This window comes from Periophthalmus magnuspinnatus, chromosome 19 (assembly GCF_009829125.3).
Source record: "Periophthalmus magnuspinnatus isolate fPerMag1 chromosome 19, fPerMag1.2.pri, whole genome shotgun sequence".
Taxonomy (NCBI): Eukaryota; Metazoa; Chordata; class Actinopteri; order Gobiiformes; family Gobiidae; genus Periophthalmus; species Periophthalmus magnuspinnatus.
The window spans coordinates 9,151,705-9,173,220 of NC_047144.1; the positions used below are offsets into that span (position 1 = coordinate 9,151,705).

At 37.1% G+C, this 21,516-nt stretch overlaps 1 protein-coding gene across 2 annotated transcripts; it reads left to right on the forward strand.

Moving 5' to 3' along the window:
- The first annotated feature begins 172 nt into the window (after positions 1-172).
- On the forward strand, positions 173-20,213 carry LOC117387681 (breast cancer type 1 susceptibility protein homolog). 2 transcript variants are annotated; one of them, XM_055229663.1, is made up of 21 exons: positions 173-274; positions 758-849; positions 934-987; positions 1,065-1,145; positions 1,223-1,311; positions 1,398-1,434; positions 1,500-1,615; positions 1,703-4,288; positions 4,373-4,449; positions 5,701-5,812; positions 6,180-6,237; positions 7,247-7,350; positions 7,468-7,634; positions 7,735-7,822; positions 9,619-9,696; positions 9,820-9,860; positions 10,431-10,514; positions 11,887-11,944; positions 13,619-13,692; positions 15,002-15,062; positions 19,993-20,213. In XM_055229663.1, the coding sequence occupies exons 2-21, from the start codon at positions 767-769 to the stop codon at positions 20,085-20,087; spliced, it is 4,143 nt and encodes a 1,380-aa protein (XP_055085638.1). In that variant the 5' UTR covers positions 173-274; positions 758-766; the 3' UTR covers positions 20,088-20,213. The 2 variants fall into 2 exon arrangements, with proteins under 2 accessions (XP_055085638.1, XP_055085639.1); XM_055229664.1 differs by having other exon boundaries at positions 4,376-4,449.
- The last annotated feature ends 1,303 nt before the right edge of the window (positions 20,214-21,516 follow it).

The following is a 21,516-nucleotide window of genomic DNA, read 5'->3' on the forward strand; positions in this document are numbered from 1 at the left end:
TAAACTTTTAAACCCTTTTACTTATTTGAAATTTAAATTATAGCGACGATGACATTAAAACGAGATATATATTCATAAAGAGGTATATGTGTGCATATTAGAACAGTATTTTCCTGCTTTGTTTTTTTTTTGTTTTTTTTTTTTGCATTCCCCTCCGCTACGTGGCGTCTGACTGGTTGCAACACCTCCTCCTTGCGAGAAGAAGACTGCAGTTGCGGGAAAACTGAAGCGGGTGGACACAACAGGACAGACTATAAAAAGACAAAAATACAAGGTAAACACTGATATATGCGTTTACAGACTGCGAGACCATGATGTTTTCATATAAAAGAAATATGTCGTGTATTGTATACATTTGTCGCGTTGTATTTTCGTCGATTTTATTGTTAAAGGTGCAAAACTAAGCAACGTTACCCAACATGAGGGTCCATGAGGGGTTGACTGTCAACAATAAAACGTAATTATAAAATACTAAGCTGTGAAATGTTAACATTAACATGATGGTGGTTAGAAATGTACGTTTTAAATTCCGTTTCTAAATTTTTCTGATCGATCTAGCTAGTCAGAAAGCGCACCACCATTTTCTTCCAAGCCATTTCCCCCTCAGCTTAGGGGGCGGTGCCATCTCTTATAAACACTTGTCCACGTTTTGTTGAAATGTTTGTTACATTTGCATTGTGGTCATTGTGTATGACAATTTTATCACGCTTCGAATTTTATTGTATGTTCTATGTTAATTTCATATCATGTATTTTAGTGTTTTAAAATGAAAAGACACGACAGCCCGAAGGCAGCAGATGTCAAGAAAGGAATTTCTGTTCTTTGGGAAACTTTGCAGTGTCCTATATGGTGAGACTGACATCATTCTACATTTCTACTAAATTATACAGCCTTGTAAAAGGTGTCTGTCTTCTTTTTCTTGATTTAAAATAGTCTGGAATTAATGACAGCTCCTGTATCTACAAAATGCGACCATCAGTTCTGCAAGTAAGAATAAATATATTTAGAGTAGTCATTTATATTTTTATATTTCAACTGACCACCATTCTACTTTTGTTTTTTAGATTTTGTATGATGAAACTTTTGGACAATTCCAAGCAAAACAGGGCAAATTGCCCTGTGTGCAAAGCCAGAGTAACCAGAAGGTAAAAACAATGACTGTTACTACATGAATAATGTAATCCATGATTTAGTATAAAATTGTGACAACTTTATTCCTTAGGAGCTTGCAAGAGAGCCCGGGTTTCCAAAAACTTGTTGCAGGTTTGCAGGACATGATACAGGCATATGAATATGATACTGGGACTAACTGTAAGTGTATATATATTTATGTAGTTTATATGGTTAATATTTAAATCCCATGTGCTTTCCAGGCCTAATTTAGTTTTGCTCTTTAGATTTTACTGGACAATTACTACCCAAACATCGAGCAGTGTAAGAAATGTAATATTATCTTATTCTGACCAGTTCCTCTCATTGAAATTGTTCAATCTTTTTAGTGTCACAGATGGGGTACTACAGACATATATTAGGACAAATGAGGATCCAGTGGAACTTAAAAATCTGGATACTAGTAGCGAAGATGTCCCAAAATCTCAGTCTTCAACCATAAAAGGTACAATTTTACCTTGTTTTAAGGGAAAGCACAATATTCTGTACAAGTAACCCTGTGCAGTATGATGTGTTGTTTTATTTCCTTTAGCTCAAAATGGATTTGCCAGACTTATGGGACTTGAAGACTCAAGCCTATTGACAACTGAAAATGAGGGACTGGACAGTGGACTTGGGGGGCCTCCTGCAGCATCAGAGAAAAAACTAAGTGTTACCACAGACATCCTCGAGCTAATATCAACAGAAAACCAAGCTAGCGAAAATGCACAACCCACAAACAAAACTAGAGTCCTTATAAAGTCCTCCGATCTGCCCCCATTGATACTGGAGGAAGAGAATGCGGAAAACAACGAAGAACATGATGATGGAGAGCAGCCTTTGAAAAAGTCTAGAAAAAAAGGTAAAACATGTTCTGGGCCAGATAAGATACTCAAGCAGAGGCAAAAGAAAGGAGTGGAAAAGGTGAGAGAGTGGCTTATGAATGTCCCGAATAAGGAAGATATTGAGTTGGGCAAGCTAGACAAGGAGACACAGTATTTAGACGACTCCGATAGTCTTTCTTCTTCTTCAACCATAGATCTCAAGGAACACAACTATGAGAGCTTTTTGAATGAAAAGGGTGGAGTGACAAAAGCCCTTGAAGATCAGGTGTTTGGTGCAATCTACAAAAGAGGGAAGAAAAGAAATGGGAAAGAAATCTCTCCACCTCCTGATATTTTAACTCACCTCCACTCAAACAGTGCAATACAGCAACAAGAGATCAGAGCAATAAACAAAAGTGACACCAAAAAGGAGCCTGAGCTTGTAGACCTTGCAGATGACAACAGTGAAATTTTCAAAGAGGCGGTACCGATGGATACAGAAGTCCATAATGAATTACTTGGCGACAAACAACTGCAGCAAGAGTTTAATGAGTTACATGATGTCAACAATGAATGTAAAGAAAAAAAAGCTTCTCCTTTACATAAAACTGGAAGTCATAAAAGGAGAGGAAATTCAAGGAAAAAAATGTGTAATGAATTGGAGCAAGTTGATATTGATCTACAAGAACAGGCAAAAACTCAAACAGAAAATGGCAGGCAGACGAAAACGAATAAGAAAAAAGGAAGGCAGTCAAAGTCAACTAAAGTCCAGTCTGGTCGAGTCACAAAACCTCTTGATTTAGTTGAAGTTCAAAATGGTGAGACTGCTCTGATGGAAGAACCGAAACCTAAGCTGGAATCAGATCAAGTTCAGGTCCATATTGAGAATTATTCAAGCAGTGAGGAACAAGAGGCCTCCTTGGTAAAGACCACTAGGAGAAGTAGGAGACTTCAAAGCTTTATGGAGGAGATTAGAGTAAGTAAAAAGAAAAGTCACTTAAACGTCACCAAATCTCACCAAGGAAAAACTTCTGAGAAGGTTGAGGTTGTATTGGCAAAGAATAATGTGTCTCCAAAACGTGGTAAGACAAATGGTTGTATTTATGCTGAAGATTTGGGAGGAATAGAAAAAATGGGCTCTTATGAGAGTCCAATCATTTTGAAACAAACGCAACCTCTTCAAGAAGTCTCAAATGAGGAAATACTGTCTCAGGGTGTCTGTTGTGAACCGGTTGTACAAATTTCTCCAAAAACTCCAGGGGAAGATGTCAATACTGTTCAGGAAAGCAACATTCAAACTGATCCAAACAATATTCAGTTGGAGTCGATGGAATGTAATGATACAATGATACAAATGGAGGAGGACAAGAGCGACAGTGATGTAGACACTGAACAACTTCTCAAGAGTTTCAAATCCACTAAAAGGAAATCATTTCATCTGGAAGCACCAAATATTAAAAGAAATTGTAGCTTAGATGAGAGAGATGCACAGAATTCTGAAGATGCTGATTTTAATTTGAAAAAACAGGCTGTAGAAATTGAAAAGATCCAAGATGCATTTTACAACCATTCCACTTCGCTGTTTAGTGATGTGATACCACCATCTCCCACAGTTGCACAAAACGAAGCACAAGAAGGATTTGACATGTCCGATAAGCCTATTTCGGATAACTGTCCCAATAGTTCTACCAGTGGCGCTCTTACTCCAAATACAGTTTCAAAATTGGAAATGCCAAGTTCTCATCTGTCGGTCATCCCTCAAATAGTCGACTCTGGGCTTCAGTTTACAGCTGGAAATTTGTCTGACAGTGTAGTCTCGAAGAAGCAATCAACAAATAAACCTTTAAAATGCTCTCTTATCTCAGAGAGTCAATGTTCCAAAGCTGAAGAGAACAGCATTTCCTTGTTGGATCCATCAACTGCTAAAAATCCATCTCCCAGCACCATGTCACAATGTTTATTTAATGCAAATTATTCCTTAAGCCCTGATGGCCTCTTAACACACAACCAGGGCAGCAGCAGCACCCAGTCTTCTGTCCCTAACAACCCGAGGAGAAGAAGAAGCCGGAGATTGGAGTCTTCACCTGAGCTTGATAGCAGTGGATCAAAAGAAGAATTGCAGAGTTTAGCCCAAATCCTAAAATCCAATTCAAGTTGTCGGAAAAAGAGTCAGCAGGAAAAAGTACCCTCCAAAGAAATAAATAAAGGTTTAACAGTTGAGGGCGACCAAGGTAACCACCCACCACCATGTCCCAGCCCAGACTATGTGAACTCGAGTCAGGCGTCAGTTGACTTATTTGGCACACCAGAAGAATGTAAGTATCTGAAAAGTTTGGATATGTTCCATTGATCAAATGTATTTGTTTTTATTTAATTAATTTATTTATTTGCCCTTTTAGCAGGTGATGCTCTGGTGAATAACGCAGTTACCTCAGTAGAGATGTCACAGCTGTCAAGTGAGGTTTTGGTAACACAGGTAAATACAAATATTTCAAATATTGAAATGTCAGTTGTTTTCTGATACTCTTGTTATGTAAAGTTGGGGAGAGTTGAAGTAAAAAAAATATATCAAGTAGGCAGCCTCTTTAGACACAGTTTCTTATTTGCAAGAGAGATGTCATCAAATTAAATCAAATGAAAAATACTACTGCTATAACCAAAACTACGAGATAAATTCAATAGTTTCTCCCTACTCACTAAGGAAAACTCAATATTTATATTTGAAAAAAAACATTTAAATAAAAGTCTTTAAAACTTTCATTCCATTTATCAGGGTATTTAATGTTTTCTTTTTCTTTATTCTTTATTTCACAGGGACCATGTACAAATTCATTTGAAAATGTAAACCTGTTATTTTTGGCCTTCTGCAGTTTATTTCCTGTAGCTTTTGTTGCTTAATGCACTTCTCCCGCTCACCTGTAGAGGGCAGCTGCCACATTCCCTTGGACTGAGCTGTCAACAGCTGGATGACAGACTGCCCCTCTCAGTGAAAAATGTGGCTCTCAGCAGCTTTTCTAAATTGCATTTCATTTACGTTCGAGGAGGCGCGGTCGAGGAGATGATTCCTGTTTGCTCCCTCGTTCATCTTGGAGCCCGCCTGCTTTTTATCTTTCCTTATTTGACTAGGAAATTCGTTTCATGCCCCATGGTTCAGACAGAGCCCCAAATTACACTCATTTGTACAGGGAAATACAAAAAATAGAACTGTATATGTATTTTAAATGTATGCAACCACCCAAAACTATTCCTCTAGTTCATTCATATTAAAATTGTTATACAAATAAAGCACAAAAAGAAAAAAGAAAGCTAAGAACAATTTTAAAGCTTTTTTTTTTTATATATATAATATTAGAAATGTGTTTAGAAAAAAAAAGGTTGCATTTACAAAAAGATTTTTCTATCTTAAAATGTTAAAATGATTGCCATAAAGCTTTCTAAGATTATTTTGAAAAATAATGATTAGGTATGAAATTGGTTCCTAGTAGAAGAACATCTTATAACCCTATTTGAACAAGGGTGTATTTATGTGGATTTTTCACAAGGCTATTTCTTCAGTTTCTCTATACAGTTTCAGTCTCATTTCAGCCATTTTCCTTGACTTGATCATTATTACTTGATATAATGTCAGTAAAGACCAGCCACCTGTGTCTCTTATATATTTCCCTTCTGCTAATGAAATGGCTCAGCAACATTTGTAATTATGGTTTTGTCTTTCTTCTCCTTTCAGCAAAAGGTGGAAATGCAGAAGGAGCTGGTAAGGCTGGAGAAGTTGATGGCGCTGGTGTCTGAGGTGCTCCATGAGAAAGAGAATGGTCCAGAAATCGGCACAGAGCAAAATGGTAAGACGCAAGGTTAGAAACATGAGAATAGTCTTGTGTATAAATATATTATACACATGCTGAAATTAATAGATTTCATTTCTCTGTACACTCTGTACACACATTTGCTTGTAAGGTTAATAAGGATAATTTTACCTCTACCAACTTTGTCCAACAATTGTAAATTAAGATCAATAATGAGCCAAAAATTTTTTGTTGTGTGTATATACGGGATGGGAATAATAGAATATTGTCCCTTTTGTGATCTAATGACTGACTGACTGAAAAAAGGTGAATTGACTCGAAAAAATGGTAGTTGCAGCCGTAATTGCCTTGGTGGAGGACTTGTTTATTCTACTTGATAAATGTATTCCTATTGTTTCGGCAGCCCCAGAGCCTGAAAAACCACAACCATCTAATGAAGATATAGGACAAGACTCTGAAAAGTGAGATTAAGTCTTTTCCTTTTGATTTTGGACGCCCTTTATCTATCCAAGAATTTAGTATTTCTCATTTTGGTATATACATATACCTTTCCATCGCTTCCAACCTCTGGGAAGTGCAAACTGTTCCATATTTTTTATACATTGTTATGTTTTGGCTCTTTATCTACAAACTTGAGCTATATTTCTATACATTAAAAATTAAGTCAAACAATAGGATATGCAAGTGGCATGTAATTACTTTTTCTTCAGTGTTTAAGTGAAGGAGAAAGTTGTTCACATTGGAGGCAGCTTCTTGAGAGGACAGGCGGATAATCACACTAATGAACCCAGAATGTGCTTATGCCGTAGCAAATAAAAAAGTCATTACAGGCCGCAACTTGTATGTCATTTAGAGCACTTAGAGGGAAACTTGGGTTGCCACGGTAATTTATCTCCCCAACCTCCTGCCTCGCTAAGTGCAGAGATGAAAACAAAGCCAGCATTGTATTATGGGATATGAGTCCGCACTGTAAATATGACAGTGATTATTTCATGAATGTGGTGGTGAAATCGAGAAGAAAGAATTGCAAATGAATTGTGAGACAAGTTCTCATAGAACTCTTATCGCTCACAGTGCAGGTAATTTAAATATAGACACAATGGGACTCATCTGTGTAAGAGGAGACAGAGGAATTTAGAAAGCCCTGAATAATGTACAAGAAATATGATGGTTCTATTGAAAATGATACAGTCCGAGGCAGAATGGTTGAGAGGAGTCCAAAATTACCTTTTGGCTCTGGTTTCAACTCTGGCACACAGTGACCTGTCTGAGAGTAGCATTAGGCCAATAAGATACATGTATATGTAGTATATAATTATGATGATAATAATAGGAATAATAATATAATTTTAAAATATCAAGTACATTGATTTGGTTGCTAACAAGCTATCACTTACGTTTTGTTTTCAAGTGGCTCCATGTCTTGCAATTTTGGCTCTACAATATTAATATAATTGCCTTATTTTCCAGTAATGGTCCTCCAAGTTCAGGTCGAAGCACCCGGAAGCGACCATCTGGGGTCAAAGTTGCCACTAAGTCCAGTGTAGCAAAACATGACCCCTCAATAGATACTGGTAAAGTGGTCTTATTATATCGGCTTGATAACATTAACTTTACTAATTAGTTGTGTCTATGTAGTTCTCAATAATAATAATCTGATCAAACTATTTGTATTTTTTCTCAAATTTCAGCAAACAAAGATCTGGGTGTTGCTGCTGCAAAGTCAGTTGCCACATCCAGTTCAACCAAAAGTCATAAAACACACGAGTCTCCATCTGAAGACAAAGAAAACACTCCGAATGACACAAGGAAACCCAAAATGGTGCTGGTGTCATCTGGACTGGAGCCCAGTGAACAGGTCAGTACTTTTACTACAATATTTTAATTTGCCTTATAATGTTGTTGTAGGGCACTCTCTATATATATATATATATATTTATTTATTTATTTTTTGGTAGATAATGGTGAAAAAGTTTGCAAAGAGAATAGGTTCCTGTGTGGTTTCCCAGGTGACCCCAGATGTTACTCACATCATAATGCACACAGGTGAGTAGCAGCGAGTGTTTGTGCCATTATAAATTTAAACCACATATATAAAACTATAAATATTGTAATCAAAATCTAGGGCTGGAGGATTATGGTGGTAAACATTTAATTGAGATCTGATTCCTGTGACAATCTGCTATTTTGGTAATAACTTTATGTTGTAATTCGGTACTCTGTATAATGCAGCTCTATGGGCAGACATCTGTCCTCACACACTCCTAATGATCAGCCTTCATTTGGCTCTGATTGGCAGTTGGATTTAACAAATTTGAGAAGTGTGAACTTTTAGAAGCACTTTATTCAGCATCAGTCTCATAAGGCTGGAATATTTATATTAAAAATACAGAAGTAAAAAAAAAGATTAATACGATAACCTTTTTAAAATATTTGGTATTTGAAATAAATACCTCAAAACATACCTAATTTTACACTTGACATGTACATGGTTCTAGCTTGTTCTGAGTGACGTCTTAAGCGCTTTTGTCAGATCTGCCTGTGTTTCTCTCACCCACACACTGTGCCCTCATTCATTTGCTTGTTGCTAATTACCGTCTGATAGATTATTTTTAATTTCAAAGCTTGTCAAGGCGCCACATTAACGACTGAAGAAGACGTCTGTTTTTAATGTCAGCCACTACCTTGGTAACCAGAAGTTGGAAACACAGCTCCTGATCTCTGTATCATACGACACGTTTCACTCTTTTTTTTTTTTGTTTAGGATTTATATATTGTAAAAGTTGTATTTGAAATGTAGATTTTAAATGCCCTTTATTTTATTAATATAGCCATTGTACCTGCATAATATCATACTGTATTGCCTATAGTTAGACTGTAGAATTTTCTGGTTGATGCACAATGCACTAAAACTACCTCTTATTAATCTCTATTAAAAGTCTACGTGGCCAACAACTGGGATGAGGAGCTTGTTGTTGGGCAACAACAAATGCCAAATGTTTAATTATACAGTGATGATGAATGTAAACGGCTGCCTCATTTGTGAGATAAGTAGCTCCAGTAATGAAACTGAGTCGTATATTCAGTGTGCTTAAGCAGAAAGTGTTAACTTTGATGGTTAAATCATGTTCCTTATCAATATTTATATTGTGATACTTGAGTTACTGTGATGTTATTTTGCTATAAAAATGTTTTTTACATAATTTGCTTGACAAAGTTTTGGCAGTATTAACCTTTTGTTTCTTTGGAAAGGGAAATGACTATATAATTAGACTTTGCTTTAGTACTGATATTATAAAAATAAATGTATCTTAAAAAATAGTTTATAGTACCAGTATATTGATTATGGAAGTATCACCATATGTGTATTGCAAAAAGAAGAAACTACGGTTTAACCACCCTTCCAACCAAACCTAAGTGTAAGAGCCATTTTGAGACCCTTGTGTATGTTTGCACTGCCAGTCACTGTGTGGCACTGTGCTTCCTAGTTGGTCTTGGTGGGTGTGACCAGGTGCCTGTTTAAGGGCCAAACAGTTTTCACTGGTACAGAGATGAGGCATACAGTTTTTAACGTGGTTGTGCTGGTGTTGAAAATGGCAATAAAAGAATTCTTCACTAAACACATGAGCATTAGGGTCTTTAACCACACATTCTAACACCTTTAATCTCTGTTAGTGTAGTAGCTGGTGGCACAGGGCTGCTGTGCTAAGGGTCACAGATGTTTTCAATAAACATTGATGCTAGTTTCAAGTCATATTTATTTGGTTTATAAACTGAAAAAACATTTAACCCCATTTTTTATATTGTCTCTTTAAAAACTATGAAAATGTTTTCTCGTGCAGATGAGCTGCTGGTTTGTGAGCGCACACTAAAATACTTCCTCGGCATCGCTGGACGAAAGTGGGTCGTAAGCTTTCAGTGTAAGTCGCTTTTGCTCTCAACTCTTTGTTACTGAACAATCAACATAATGGATTATAAGTGTGTCATAATTGTGTAACATCTCTTTGCTTTACATAATAATCTTGAATTTTCTCTTTCCGCAGGGATTTCTGAGTGCTTCAAACAAAAGAAGCTGTTGGATGAGGTTTGTAAGCTTCTGCTGTACGTTTAAATGTATTTTATTACTATAGTCTGAATATATTTCTCAGTGTTTTGACTTGAACTAAGGGACTGTGATGAATCCTCTTGTATGGGTTGTTGTGATACCTCATACATTATTTGTAATCCTTTTGTTTTAACTACCCCAGCATCTGCCACTGAGCACATATCAACGTTTGCCAAGTCTTGTTTAGGATTGTCATTAATTTAAAACGTCAACCTGCACCCATCTGCTATTTATGATATAATAGATCTCAGGATCGAACATCAAAAACTTTCTGGCCAAATGTGCAAAACATCCAGTCGATACTTTTTTTTTTACATTGTTTTTGCTAATGTAACTCACTACTGGTAAATACATGTATCAAACTATAGAGTCAAATTACTTGTAAATGAACACATTTAGCATCATAAAATCTCCATCGGTTTAACATTAGACTAATGGAAATTCCTTTGCGGTGTGAGGACACAATCCCGAGCTCTATAGCAATTTAACCCTATTTGTCATGGTTAAAAAATACAAATGTCTATGAATGTCTGTTCTTTTTTTTAACAGAGCATTTTTGAAGTCAAGGGTGATGTAGTGAACGGTCACAACCACCAGGGGCCCATGCGAGCACGCACCACAGATGATGACAATGTAGGTTTTGGTTTTGGCAGTCTATTCCTTCGGTCACAATATGAGGCACTAAACTAAACAGTTAATTCTGAAATGATCCAAGTATCCATGTTTTTATGTGATGGAAAAACACACAAAATGTCAGACAATATTATCAACATATTTATTAGTAATTAGTGTATAGAGAACCAAAGCCTAAATCAATCATAGAGTAACAGAGTACATACCTAAACCAGGGATCTGGAGATAAATGTTTCTTTTTCATGGCATTTATCAGTTATAAAATATGCTGTGAAGAAAAACACTTATTCATGATGATGTATAAATATTTTTGTAAATCTTTGCACTTGTCTCTAAAATGACTCTCCTAGCCGACCATGTTCAGGGAGGTTGTCTGGTCAGTCTGGACTGTTAAGTTATTCTTTATTTTCAAGTTTCAAAATATTTGTATATGAAGTAACATTCATCATCAAACCCAAACCAAATTGATGTATTGTTGAAAACTTGGCTAGGCATTAAACCGTAATGTGACAGTTGGTGAAACAAAACGCAGGCGTCTCTATCCCTGCTGTTCTCAGACAACCACATGTCGCTGAAAGATACAAAAAATATCCAATGGTGAAAACATTACAAGGGATCACTGCAAATTAAATGCTAAAAGTAAAAAAAAATCTTTAAAATTCAACAATATCTCTAAGATTATAAAACTGTATAGATATAATAGGGCCCCAAATAGCACTTGAACCTGCAGTTTCTGGGTATTGCACCAGCCTGTTAGGCCCAGGACCCTTTGTCAAAATGTGATGGTGATTTAGCTCATGGGGTACAGCAGGCAGCACTGAGGGGGAAAATTGGAAGTGTCTGGGTGTCATGACTGCCGCACCGCAGCCTTTGAAGAACCTCTGCTAATTGAATTTACTGCTAATTTCAGGCTCATTTAAAGGGCTTGAAAACAGCTTGGTATTTCACATTTGCTTTCCGACTCCTGCCATATATAAAAACAAAGAAAAGACAAATGAATAAAACGGCAATGGCCAGTCAATAAGGATTTATTTGCATGTTATCAACCAGTCACATCTAATACCTTCTGAAGGACAGTTTGTGTTGTCTAAATTAAAATCTGCAACAGAAACATTTGATTTTGCAAAGGACCACCGGCTAATGTACTTTATGAGCAAGTGGGAGATATGAGAAATTCGTTTTATTTTCTCATCACTAGCTTGGGTGTCTTTCTTCAGATCTAGTAAACAAGACGTCCTTGTCAGTTGTTTAGACATCAACAATTTCAAAGATGTTCTATATTAGCCAGTATATTTTTATGGGATCACTTGTATTTAGTGGGTTCAACTGTGTACAGTCTTTTCGAAATATGTTATTTTTGTCTTTCTTTTAGCTGTTGATGAAAGGATACAAGATCTGCTTTCAAGGGCCTTTTACGGACATGACCACAGGTAACTCTGTTCATGTAAAGGGGACTATTTTCTCATAGTCTCTAAATGTAGCGTACACTTTTCAGACACTTGTAATTGCCTTGATCTCCACTCGTACCGGTCCCTCTGCTTTTCACATACTAATTATGCTGTACTATGCTGAAGGAGTCTTTTTGAGAGATACAACCACTGAATGGCTCAAAATAAAATATGTAATTAAACTAGCAATTGCATGTTTTAGTTAGTTTGCAAGTGAGTAGAACAACGTACTTCTTGCTTGATGAAAAAAAAAAGTAACCGTTTTGTTATGCTAGTGTAGTTTACAAGTTGTGGGTCAGCATACAAGCAAAATTGGTAGCCATAGTCAAAAAGTGGCATTAAACGTGTTTATCTCCGTGGTGACAAGCAAGTGACTCCACCAGGCCAAGTTACATATCAGATCTGTGGAGAGACAAGCCTGCTCACAACACACATGCATGATTTCATTCAAGATGTTTTTGAGCAATTAAAACATCTTGAATTGTATAAACGCAAGATGGATGAGTTTAATGGCAATTTGTGGAGCATTCCAGGCAAAGCATTAGCATCTCTATGGAGACAAACAGGCGGCTGACCCTCCAGTGGAAAGGTGGCATAGTGCACCTACAGAATAATTAGCAGCAATGTAAATAAAGTTAAATAGAAATATACATTGCCACTCCACTGTAGCATCAAAAGAGTCACTATCTTGAACCTCATGGAACTACTTAAAGTTGACCGCTAATGTTCCAAAATCAAGTATACTCACGTTTGTAGAAGTAATCATAATTACGAGAGAGATATTTTGGCTTCCCCTGTACTGTAGCTGAGTGGACAGTCAGCTCATGGTGAAGGTCTCCTGGGTCACATTACTCAAAGAGCTCCAAGCTGCAGTTCTTTCGTTTCCGTCTGTCTGTAAAGTGCTCCTGCTGCACTCCACCCCACCCCCTCACGCTGCTGTACGGATCGATGACGGTTTGCTAATGGCTCAACATCTGCTTGCGTGCTTTAAAGACTTTTCTTTTTTATATGACACAAACATGCGGCCCAAAAGAGACCTGTCAAGTAGTATTAAATTGGAGAGGTATGCATCTTCTTTCAGTCTGTACACAAATTTGACTTCCCAGATTTTTGATTGATCTTTGATATGTCTAGATATTTTGTTCCTAATTCGACTGAGAGGCACACGTAGATTTAAGTGCAGACTGAAGTATTGACATGTTTTCCATATGATCAAAGCAAGACTGACTTTGAAAGGGTCTATTCCATGCCTATCAGGAAAGTCTTGGGGATATGATTTTTTTTCCATCAAACTGATTGTTCACGATATTCAATTTGGTTTTATTGAGTTATATTAATAACAAGTAAAAAGTCCTTTCAGTATTAGTTTCATGAAGATGAACAGTACAGAAATTTCTAAATGACTGAATGTCTTACCTGATCTTATTTCATTTCTAATTTTGATGTTTGAAATCTTAAAATCTAAAATCTTTTTTTTTTGCCTGAACATCAACACTGCAAAACAAATCTACCTACGGTTAGCAATGGAGTCACCTGAAACTGAATCTGAACCCTTAATTAAAAATTTAATTCAAAACCATTTCATTTCAGCTTATTCATATTTGTCCTTTTTTACATTTTTGTCTTTTTATATTTTGTCTTCTGTGGCATGTGCAGATGAAATGGAGTGGATGGTGGAGCTGTGTGGAGCCACTGTAGTGAACGATCCATCTGTCCTGGATGGGAAACAGGTAACTATGCCAAAAATCGTGGGCCGTATCTTGCCCCTGGGTTTTAATGGAACACTAGTGTTAACGAATGGGCGTGTCCAGGTTGGACTCCCGCTACCTACACGATGTTAACACTAGTGTGAAGAGGCTGTACTTGGTGGGACGGTGTGTGTGTGTGTGTATGTGTGTGTGTGTGTGTGTGTGTGTGTATATATATATATATATATATATATATATATGTGTGTGTGTGATGGCATCTGAACCAATCTGACCACTGTGGCATTTAAAATCACATGACAGAACTGGCTGGGCCTGTGACTTGAACACTCCACATGCATGTGCAGCCTTCTCATGCACACTCATCCCTGTAGGCCCTTAAACACGCATACATGGCGACCACGTTATGAATGTGCAGAGCAGAATGTGTAGGTGTCTTTAACAGAGCAGTGCTGATATGCACTATGTCTCTTGAGCCATTGTACAAAGCTCTGCTTGTGTTTTTCAGTGGACTAGTTTGACATTTATTTTTACGTTTCTGTCAATTCACTAAATGCGCCACACCATGCCCTCAGTTTACTCCACTCCACCTGATATTTTGGCACCCACCTCTTGTTTAGAGCTCCACGCCCCATGCTCTCAGCAATTGCACTGATGCTGTCTGCCAGTAGATTATCTCGCTATTGCTGCTTTAAGACCGGGGGCAAGATATGGCCCCTTATATCTAAATTACTAACAATACTGCTGTGTTGACGCATCTTGTCATCATCTTAAGTGTAGTAGCAAACAGGAGTTGAGATATTCTAGCACCCATAATGTATGTTTTGCTATGTTTATTTGACTTGACAAAATCTGTTTTTGCCAAGTTGGTAAGATGGATAGTAGGATAGATAGTGAGATATTAAACGTAGGATAAATAGATAAACAACTTCTAGGATAGATGGATAGAATTAGAATAGCTGGGTAGATGGACAGACCAATTTGAAACTAATATTTTATCTGTCAAATGTAATTTTTGTCATTAGCTTAGGTAGATTTTTATGAGTATTAACATTAACTAAATGACCCCCTCTGATGCTGACTCACAAACACCAGCTCACTTACTGGTTAAGAGTTGTCTCCAGGGTCAGACTCCTCAAAGAGGGCCATGAATATGTGCCACTGCAAATGCAACATTAATTATTTGTAAGTAAAATTTAAAAACAAATAAGTCCCTCTTCACCACCTGCAGAGGCTGAATAAAATGGTCTAGACTGCATTCTTCATTTATGGTCTTATAATATTGTGGTCTGTTTTTATAATGAGCCATTGTTTATTCCCTTTTGTTAATCAGAAATCTCATCAGCTGGTCGTTGTGCAGAGCGGATCAGATGTTTCTGCATCTAAATACAACAGTGAGTCTTATTTTATTTTTTACTTATCGTCACATAACTTAAAGACTTGCATCTTTTTGAACAAAAGGCTAATGAACACCAAAAAATTTACATTTGAGGTTGAATTTGTTGGAAAAAGTAATAAAAATGGATAGCATTTTGACAAACCAAGACTTAATTCTTAATGAACAAATAGTTTATTTAGGAGGAGGCAGTATTTGTTTATTTATTTTTTATCAAGATATCTTTATTGTTTTCAAATGATCAAATATATACACATATACAACTGTCAGGTAGCAAACTCACAGATGTTGCATTTTTGCAGAGTTGAAAAAAAGAAAAAATATGAGTTCCCCACCAGAACGGGTCCACAAGCAAAATGGCAACCGAGAACTAATAGAACTAAGAACTAACAATAGAAAAATAATACAAAAATAAAGAAAAATAACTAAGTGTAAAACAAGACCTACAAAAAAAAATAATAATAATAATGAGAAACTCACACACCCTGTAGAATATTTACAGGTGCTGTATTTATTCTGCAAATACGCTGCAGCCTATTCTTTTTAAAGAGTCAGGTACAACTGTAGGAAACTGCCCTATGTTTTTTTCAAATGCATTCATATTTTGGTTCAATGCAAATCATTTTTTTCTAGCTTTAGACAGGACATGATATTCTATAACCACTGTGAATGTGAAGGAGGGTTAGCGTCCTACCACCTGAATAAAATGGCTCCATGTGCCATAAGGAATGCAAAAGCCAAAGATTATTTTTTTGTGGCACTAAAATGTACATGATCCTCCAAAACACCAAAAAAGGGACAATACAGTGTTTGATCCCACCCTAAGATTGACTATCTGGGACAGGGTCTTAAAAATGTTCCTCCAATAGGTTTGAATGTGTGAGCATGACCAAAACATGTGGCCAAGAGAGGCAGTGAGGCCTCATCGAATGCACATTGGGCTAACTTCAGGGCACATAGACCGCCTGGCCCTGGAGATATGCGCTCTATGTACAACTTTGAATCGAATTAATCGGTGATAAGCAGAAAAAGGAAGATGAACAAGTTGGATAGCAGAGGACCAGGCATTGCCAGATACAACAAGACCCAAGTCTTCCTCCCGGGCATTTTTTAATGTATCCACAGGTGGGCTCTTAAGGTCTAGCATGATACTGTACAACTTAGGGATAAGACCTTTATATGGCTTAAATGACAATACTTCATCCACGGTACCTGCTTGTGTAGCGGTTTGAATATTGGGCAGTTGTGCAATAAGAAAGTGTCGTATCTGAAGACGATGAAAAAAGTTTGAATTTAAAAGGTGAAACTTCTCTTTCAACTGTGTAAATAATGCTATGGTGCCATCTATCAAAGGATCTTTAAAACGTTTGGCTCCCTCTCTATGCCATTTCCGAAAACTTGCATCCATGATTGATGGCTTAAATAAATGATTAAGAATAGGGCTCCAGAATGAACAACTGGCCTGGCCAAAGTGCTTTCTAAATTGCCCCCAAACCTTCAAAAAGTGTTTGACAACTGGATTATCAAATAATTTAATGAAGAGGGTAAAGGTAGGGCAGAGCCCCCTAAAACCAAGCGGGAAAGATTCTGTGAAAAAAGTCAGGACAATCAGGCTGATAATAATACTACGACCAATCAGGTGGGCCGCCCAGTAATAAAAACAGAAATTAGGCAAAGCAAGGCCCTAATGGAGTTTAGACTTTTGGAGATGGATCTTGCTTAACCATGGACGCTTGCCCTGCCAAACATAGAAAGTTATGAGTGAGTCCAAATGTTGGAAAAAAGCATGAGGAATAAAAATGGGCAATGTTTGGAAAAGATATAAGAATTTCGTTGAGATTACCATTTTAACAGAGTTTACACAGCCCACTAGGGACATTGACAAGGGTGACCATTGAGACATCAGCTTCCTGGCTTGATTCAGCAGAACAGCAACATTTTCTTTAAACAGTTCCCTGCGCTTTTTGTTGACAATAACCCCAAGATACAAAAACTTGTCATATTCGACCTTAAAGTTTAAATTGGAAAGGGCTTTGTTATTGATCGGAAATAGCTCACTCTTGTTGATATTTAATTTGTAACCTGAAAGAGTGCCAAAATGATTGAGCAGCGCTAGAGCGGTAGAAATAGATTCATTTGGGTTGGACACATAGAGCAGAAGGTCGTCAGCGTAAAGAGAGAGACAGTGCACCACGCCCCCCCTCCAAATACCAGATAAGGCTTTGCAGGTACGAAGCGCAGTAGGAAGTGGTTCTATAGCCAGGTCAAAAAGCATGGGGCTTAAAGGACACCCTTGACAGGTGCCACGATACAATCTGAAGGGCCTGGACAGTTGGGAATTAGAACGAATAATGGCAGTGGGGTGGGAATAGAGCAATCGGATCCATGAGGTAAAGGTGGGTCTAAATCCGAATTTGTTCAGCACAGCGAAAACCTATGGCCATTCACAAAAATTGGCTCATCCAGTCTTCTTGTAAAATCTATTGAGAGTGTGGGAATGTTAAGTTTGTCAAGAAAAGTATGAATTGTATTCAGTTTGTATCCAAACTGAATTTCGAAGTACACAGTTGAGTATAGAACTCTTTCAAGACCGTGTTGAAGGGATCTGTGGTGATCTGCCCAGTGCCCATTTGGATTTTTGAAATGGCCTGTTTGGATCTGAAACCCCTAAGCTAACACTTTGTCTGACTTATCTCCGACCATATAAAACCTGGTTTTATTTTTCAGGAGCAGTTGTTCAACCTGGTAGGTACTGAGCAGGTCAACTCTAGCTTTTAATTCAACTTGTTGTTTATATAGGTCAGGACTTTTATTTTGAGAGTAATGTTTGTCTATTTTACCGATTCGGTGCGAAAGGCCACTTTGTTCCCTATATGAATTGTGTTTCATCCTGGCTGTGTAAGCAATGATCTGACCACGCAGGTAAGCTTCAAAGTATCCCATAGAGCAGACATGTCAGACTCAGGCCCGTGGGCCAAATTTTCCCTCAATATAAATATATTTGGCCCGCAAAATCATATCAAATATGTTTTAGAGCTGGTCCGCCGGCCGGTATAGCGCATGCACCTCTAATACTACGAATCCCAGAATGCTTTGCAAATGTGTTGGCACTGGCCCCCACCACTTCTCTTGACACTCAGTAACATCTTCTACCCGTCACTCACTCACTCAAATTTAATCCACCCCTCCTGAAAAACATGCAGATATTATTGAAATTTTTCAATAAATATTTACTTTGGCCCTCGACTTAGTCACAGTTTTTAATTTTGGCTCTATGTGAATTTGAGTTTGATACCCCTGCCATAGAGTAAGGTAGGAAATGGAGGAGGAGGGGGTTAGGGCATTAAGAAGTTACTGAGCCTGAATAATTTTGATAAACTATTTGTTCATTGTTAATTAACACTTTGTTCATGCATTATTAAGGTTATTTTAAATGTAGTCTCATATAAAGTGTTACCAAAATAAAATATGTGCTGCACAATAGTCTAGTGGTCTAGGCTGCAGCACAGTACCAGGCTATGACAATTTGCTGAGGTCTCTTTCCCCTCTTCACTCCCATTTTACACTGTCTTGCCAATAGAAAAAAACTATAGCAAATGCTGATTTTCCTTTTAAACAGTCTCTCAAAATACACTCGTTCACTTAATAATGTACACAATTAACCAATAATTTCCTCTCATGTCTAGTTAATTTTTAGATTTCTTGAGTAGCTTTCAATTAAAGCCAATACATCTGCCAGTAAAGTCCTTTGCTCTGATAAATGATGACTTACCCAACACAGGCTAAAGAATGAGTCAGAATCCTTGGCAGTTAGTTTCTGGTCACTAAGCTTATGTCCCCCGCCTGTGCACCTGTGGGCCCATTAGTGCAGTGACTCAATGCCACACCACCATTTGCCAAAAGGGAGAAGAGAGAGCAAGAGCGCAGAAATGGCTGGCAACCGCTGGCAGCTTCAATAAGACAACCTTCCCCGATGTCAGCGCTGCCAGGAAAAGCAAGTGTGAAACAAGTTGGGGAGCGAGAAATGGAGAGACATGCCCACAAGATATGTCAGATTGGCGTCAGGGGTGACATGTCTGCATAAGTGGGCCAAAGATTTCAACCAATGCCACATGTGGGTGCTAACAGTTTACATAAGTGGTCTCAGTGCGGCCTAATTTGTACTTCTGAATATTTAATATATCTTTTATCTGTTCTTTTGTTGCTCATAGCTTAGGTAATGCAAACATGCTTTCCAAATGCATTATCTTCCATAGTGTGCCCTCCCCCCTTATATCCCTTATGTCTTCTGCTCCATTGAGTGTAGTAGTACTTCCTCTGTCTTGTCACGTATTGCAGGTCACATAAAGTGCAAATCAAAAGTTAACATGCAACAATATAGGAGTTTATCTGAAGATTATTGAGGTCAATTACTGCTACAAGACTTGACTAAGGTGGTATAGTTCCATTCATTTTCAAGTTGGTCTGTAACCCACAGCCAATCCAGGCCCATTGTAAAAATCTTTAATACTGTATAAATTTGTTAACTTCATGTATACTTTTATTTGTCAAATTTTGCTTTACATTTATTTCTTGGCTTTCTTGCATTCTCCTCCCCATTTAAAAATACTCAAAATAATCTCTTAAACAGTTAGGTTTGCTGGCTATGTTGCCTTTTCAGATTTCAAGTTTAATTGTTAATGTCTAAATTTGTGTTAACTAGTTGGAATTTTTTTCATTGGGATCAATCCAATCCAATAAACGGTAAAATCCCTTAGAACAATTGAGTTTGCTGTATAACACTAATTGTAACAAAAAGGTACAAGTCACACTAGCTTTATATTTATCTATATTGATTGTACAACCACAATTTTGATGGCACAATAATACAGTGTTTACAAGTCATTTTTTCTATTGTAAACTATGAAATCTGTTCTTTATTCATGTAGGTCTCTCCAGAGTGGCTACAGTGGTGACTCGCGGTTGGCTCTTGGATTCAATATCAACGTACACAATACAAAACTGTAAAAACTACACAATTTAACCCATAACACTATCTTCACTATACTGTCTACTGTCGTGTCCCATAAGTGCTGTTTTTAATCTCTCATAAGCCTGATTTCACAAACTTGTATCTGATGTACTTGTAAATTGTGATGTACATAAAATTTAATTAAGATAAACAGCTGGTGTAGTTTTGTTTAAGTACTATAGAACACGTTTCAGTAAAGGACAGTTTTGAGGTCACGGTGGAGATGCATTAATATGTTGTATATGCTCATCAATACTGCTTATTGATCATAATGTGTTATTCTGGGGTCATTGCCCGCTGCATTAGCCATAACACACTGCACATACATGTTCACTGTATTGACTTATAGTATATTAGTATATTTTGCCATTTGAAGTTTATAAACCTACCATATTCATTTACCTCCTTTAAAATTACTATTCCAAAGTGTGAATTTTAGTTGAGTCTCGTTGCTTTCTTGTTTCCAAAATGCCAGCTTCAGTCACAATTGAATAGCTAGCTTACTAAACCTGCTGCAGCAATGTTCTTAAATTATTGAACGTTTACTGTGACTATAATGACTGCGACAGATTAAGAGGAAATACCCATGGAAACGTTAAAGTACCCAATTATGCTCAGTGCAGTGACAATGAGGTAAACAGAAAGGAAATTAAATTTATGTTCATTACAAAGTGAGCCATGGTCTAAATGGACTCATCTGTAAACTACATTCCTTCCTTCCTACCGTCAGACCTAAATGTTATTAAGGGGTTAGTTTATTAGCTAATTATAGTAGTCTAAAAATGTCCTAAAACTAAGGAAGTCACATTTAATTTAACAGTAAGTCATCCTTTATGCTGTTAGTGTAGAATTTGAAAAACACATGTCACGCAGTTTCTTTTTAGCCAGACCATCCTCAAACCAGGGATTTTAGTTTTTCTACTGCACCAAAAAGTTCTTTACTCTCAGGTTTGTAAATGAATTAATATAAATTTAAATAATTTTTTAATGTTTAACTGACCATATTATTCTGTTCAGGTTTATTCAAATTACAACCACCAATGCTAGTATTGCTTTTAGGGTCCATTGCATTAAATTTTTCTATCTCCATAAAGACACGTTACAAGTCAGATTTGTCAAAAAGCAACACCACTCACACTAACAATGTTTTTTTAAAGTATTCAAAATGTTAATACATGCACGTTTAATGATGTTTAATACAGTACTGCAAAACATTTCGGGCAAAGTAATAACATCTCTATGGCGAAGTGACAGAACCTCTATCAGAAAAGTTGCATAGTGCACCTATAACTTCCACAAATTTATATTTGAACAAAAACTGCAAGGATTAACAAAGATCAAAGCTCCTAAAGGTTTTCAGTATGTTCTGTTACTGTCATCATACTTCCATTCATAATTTTGTGTCCCACTTTTTTAATGAACACAAACAACATTTAGGCCA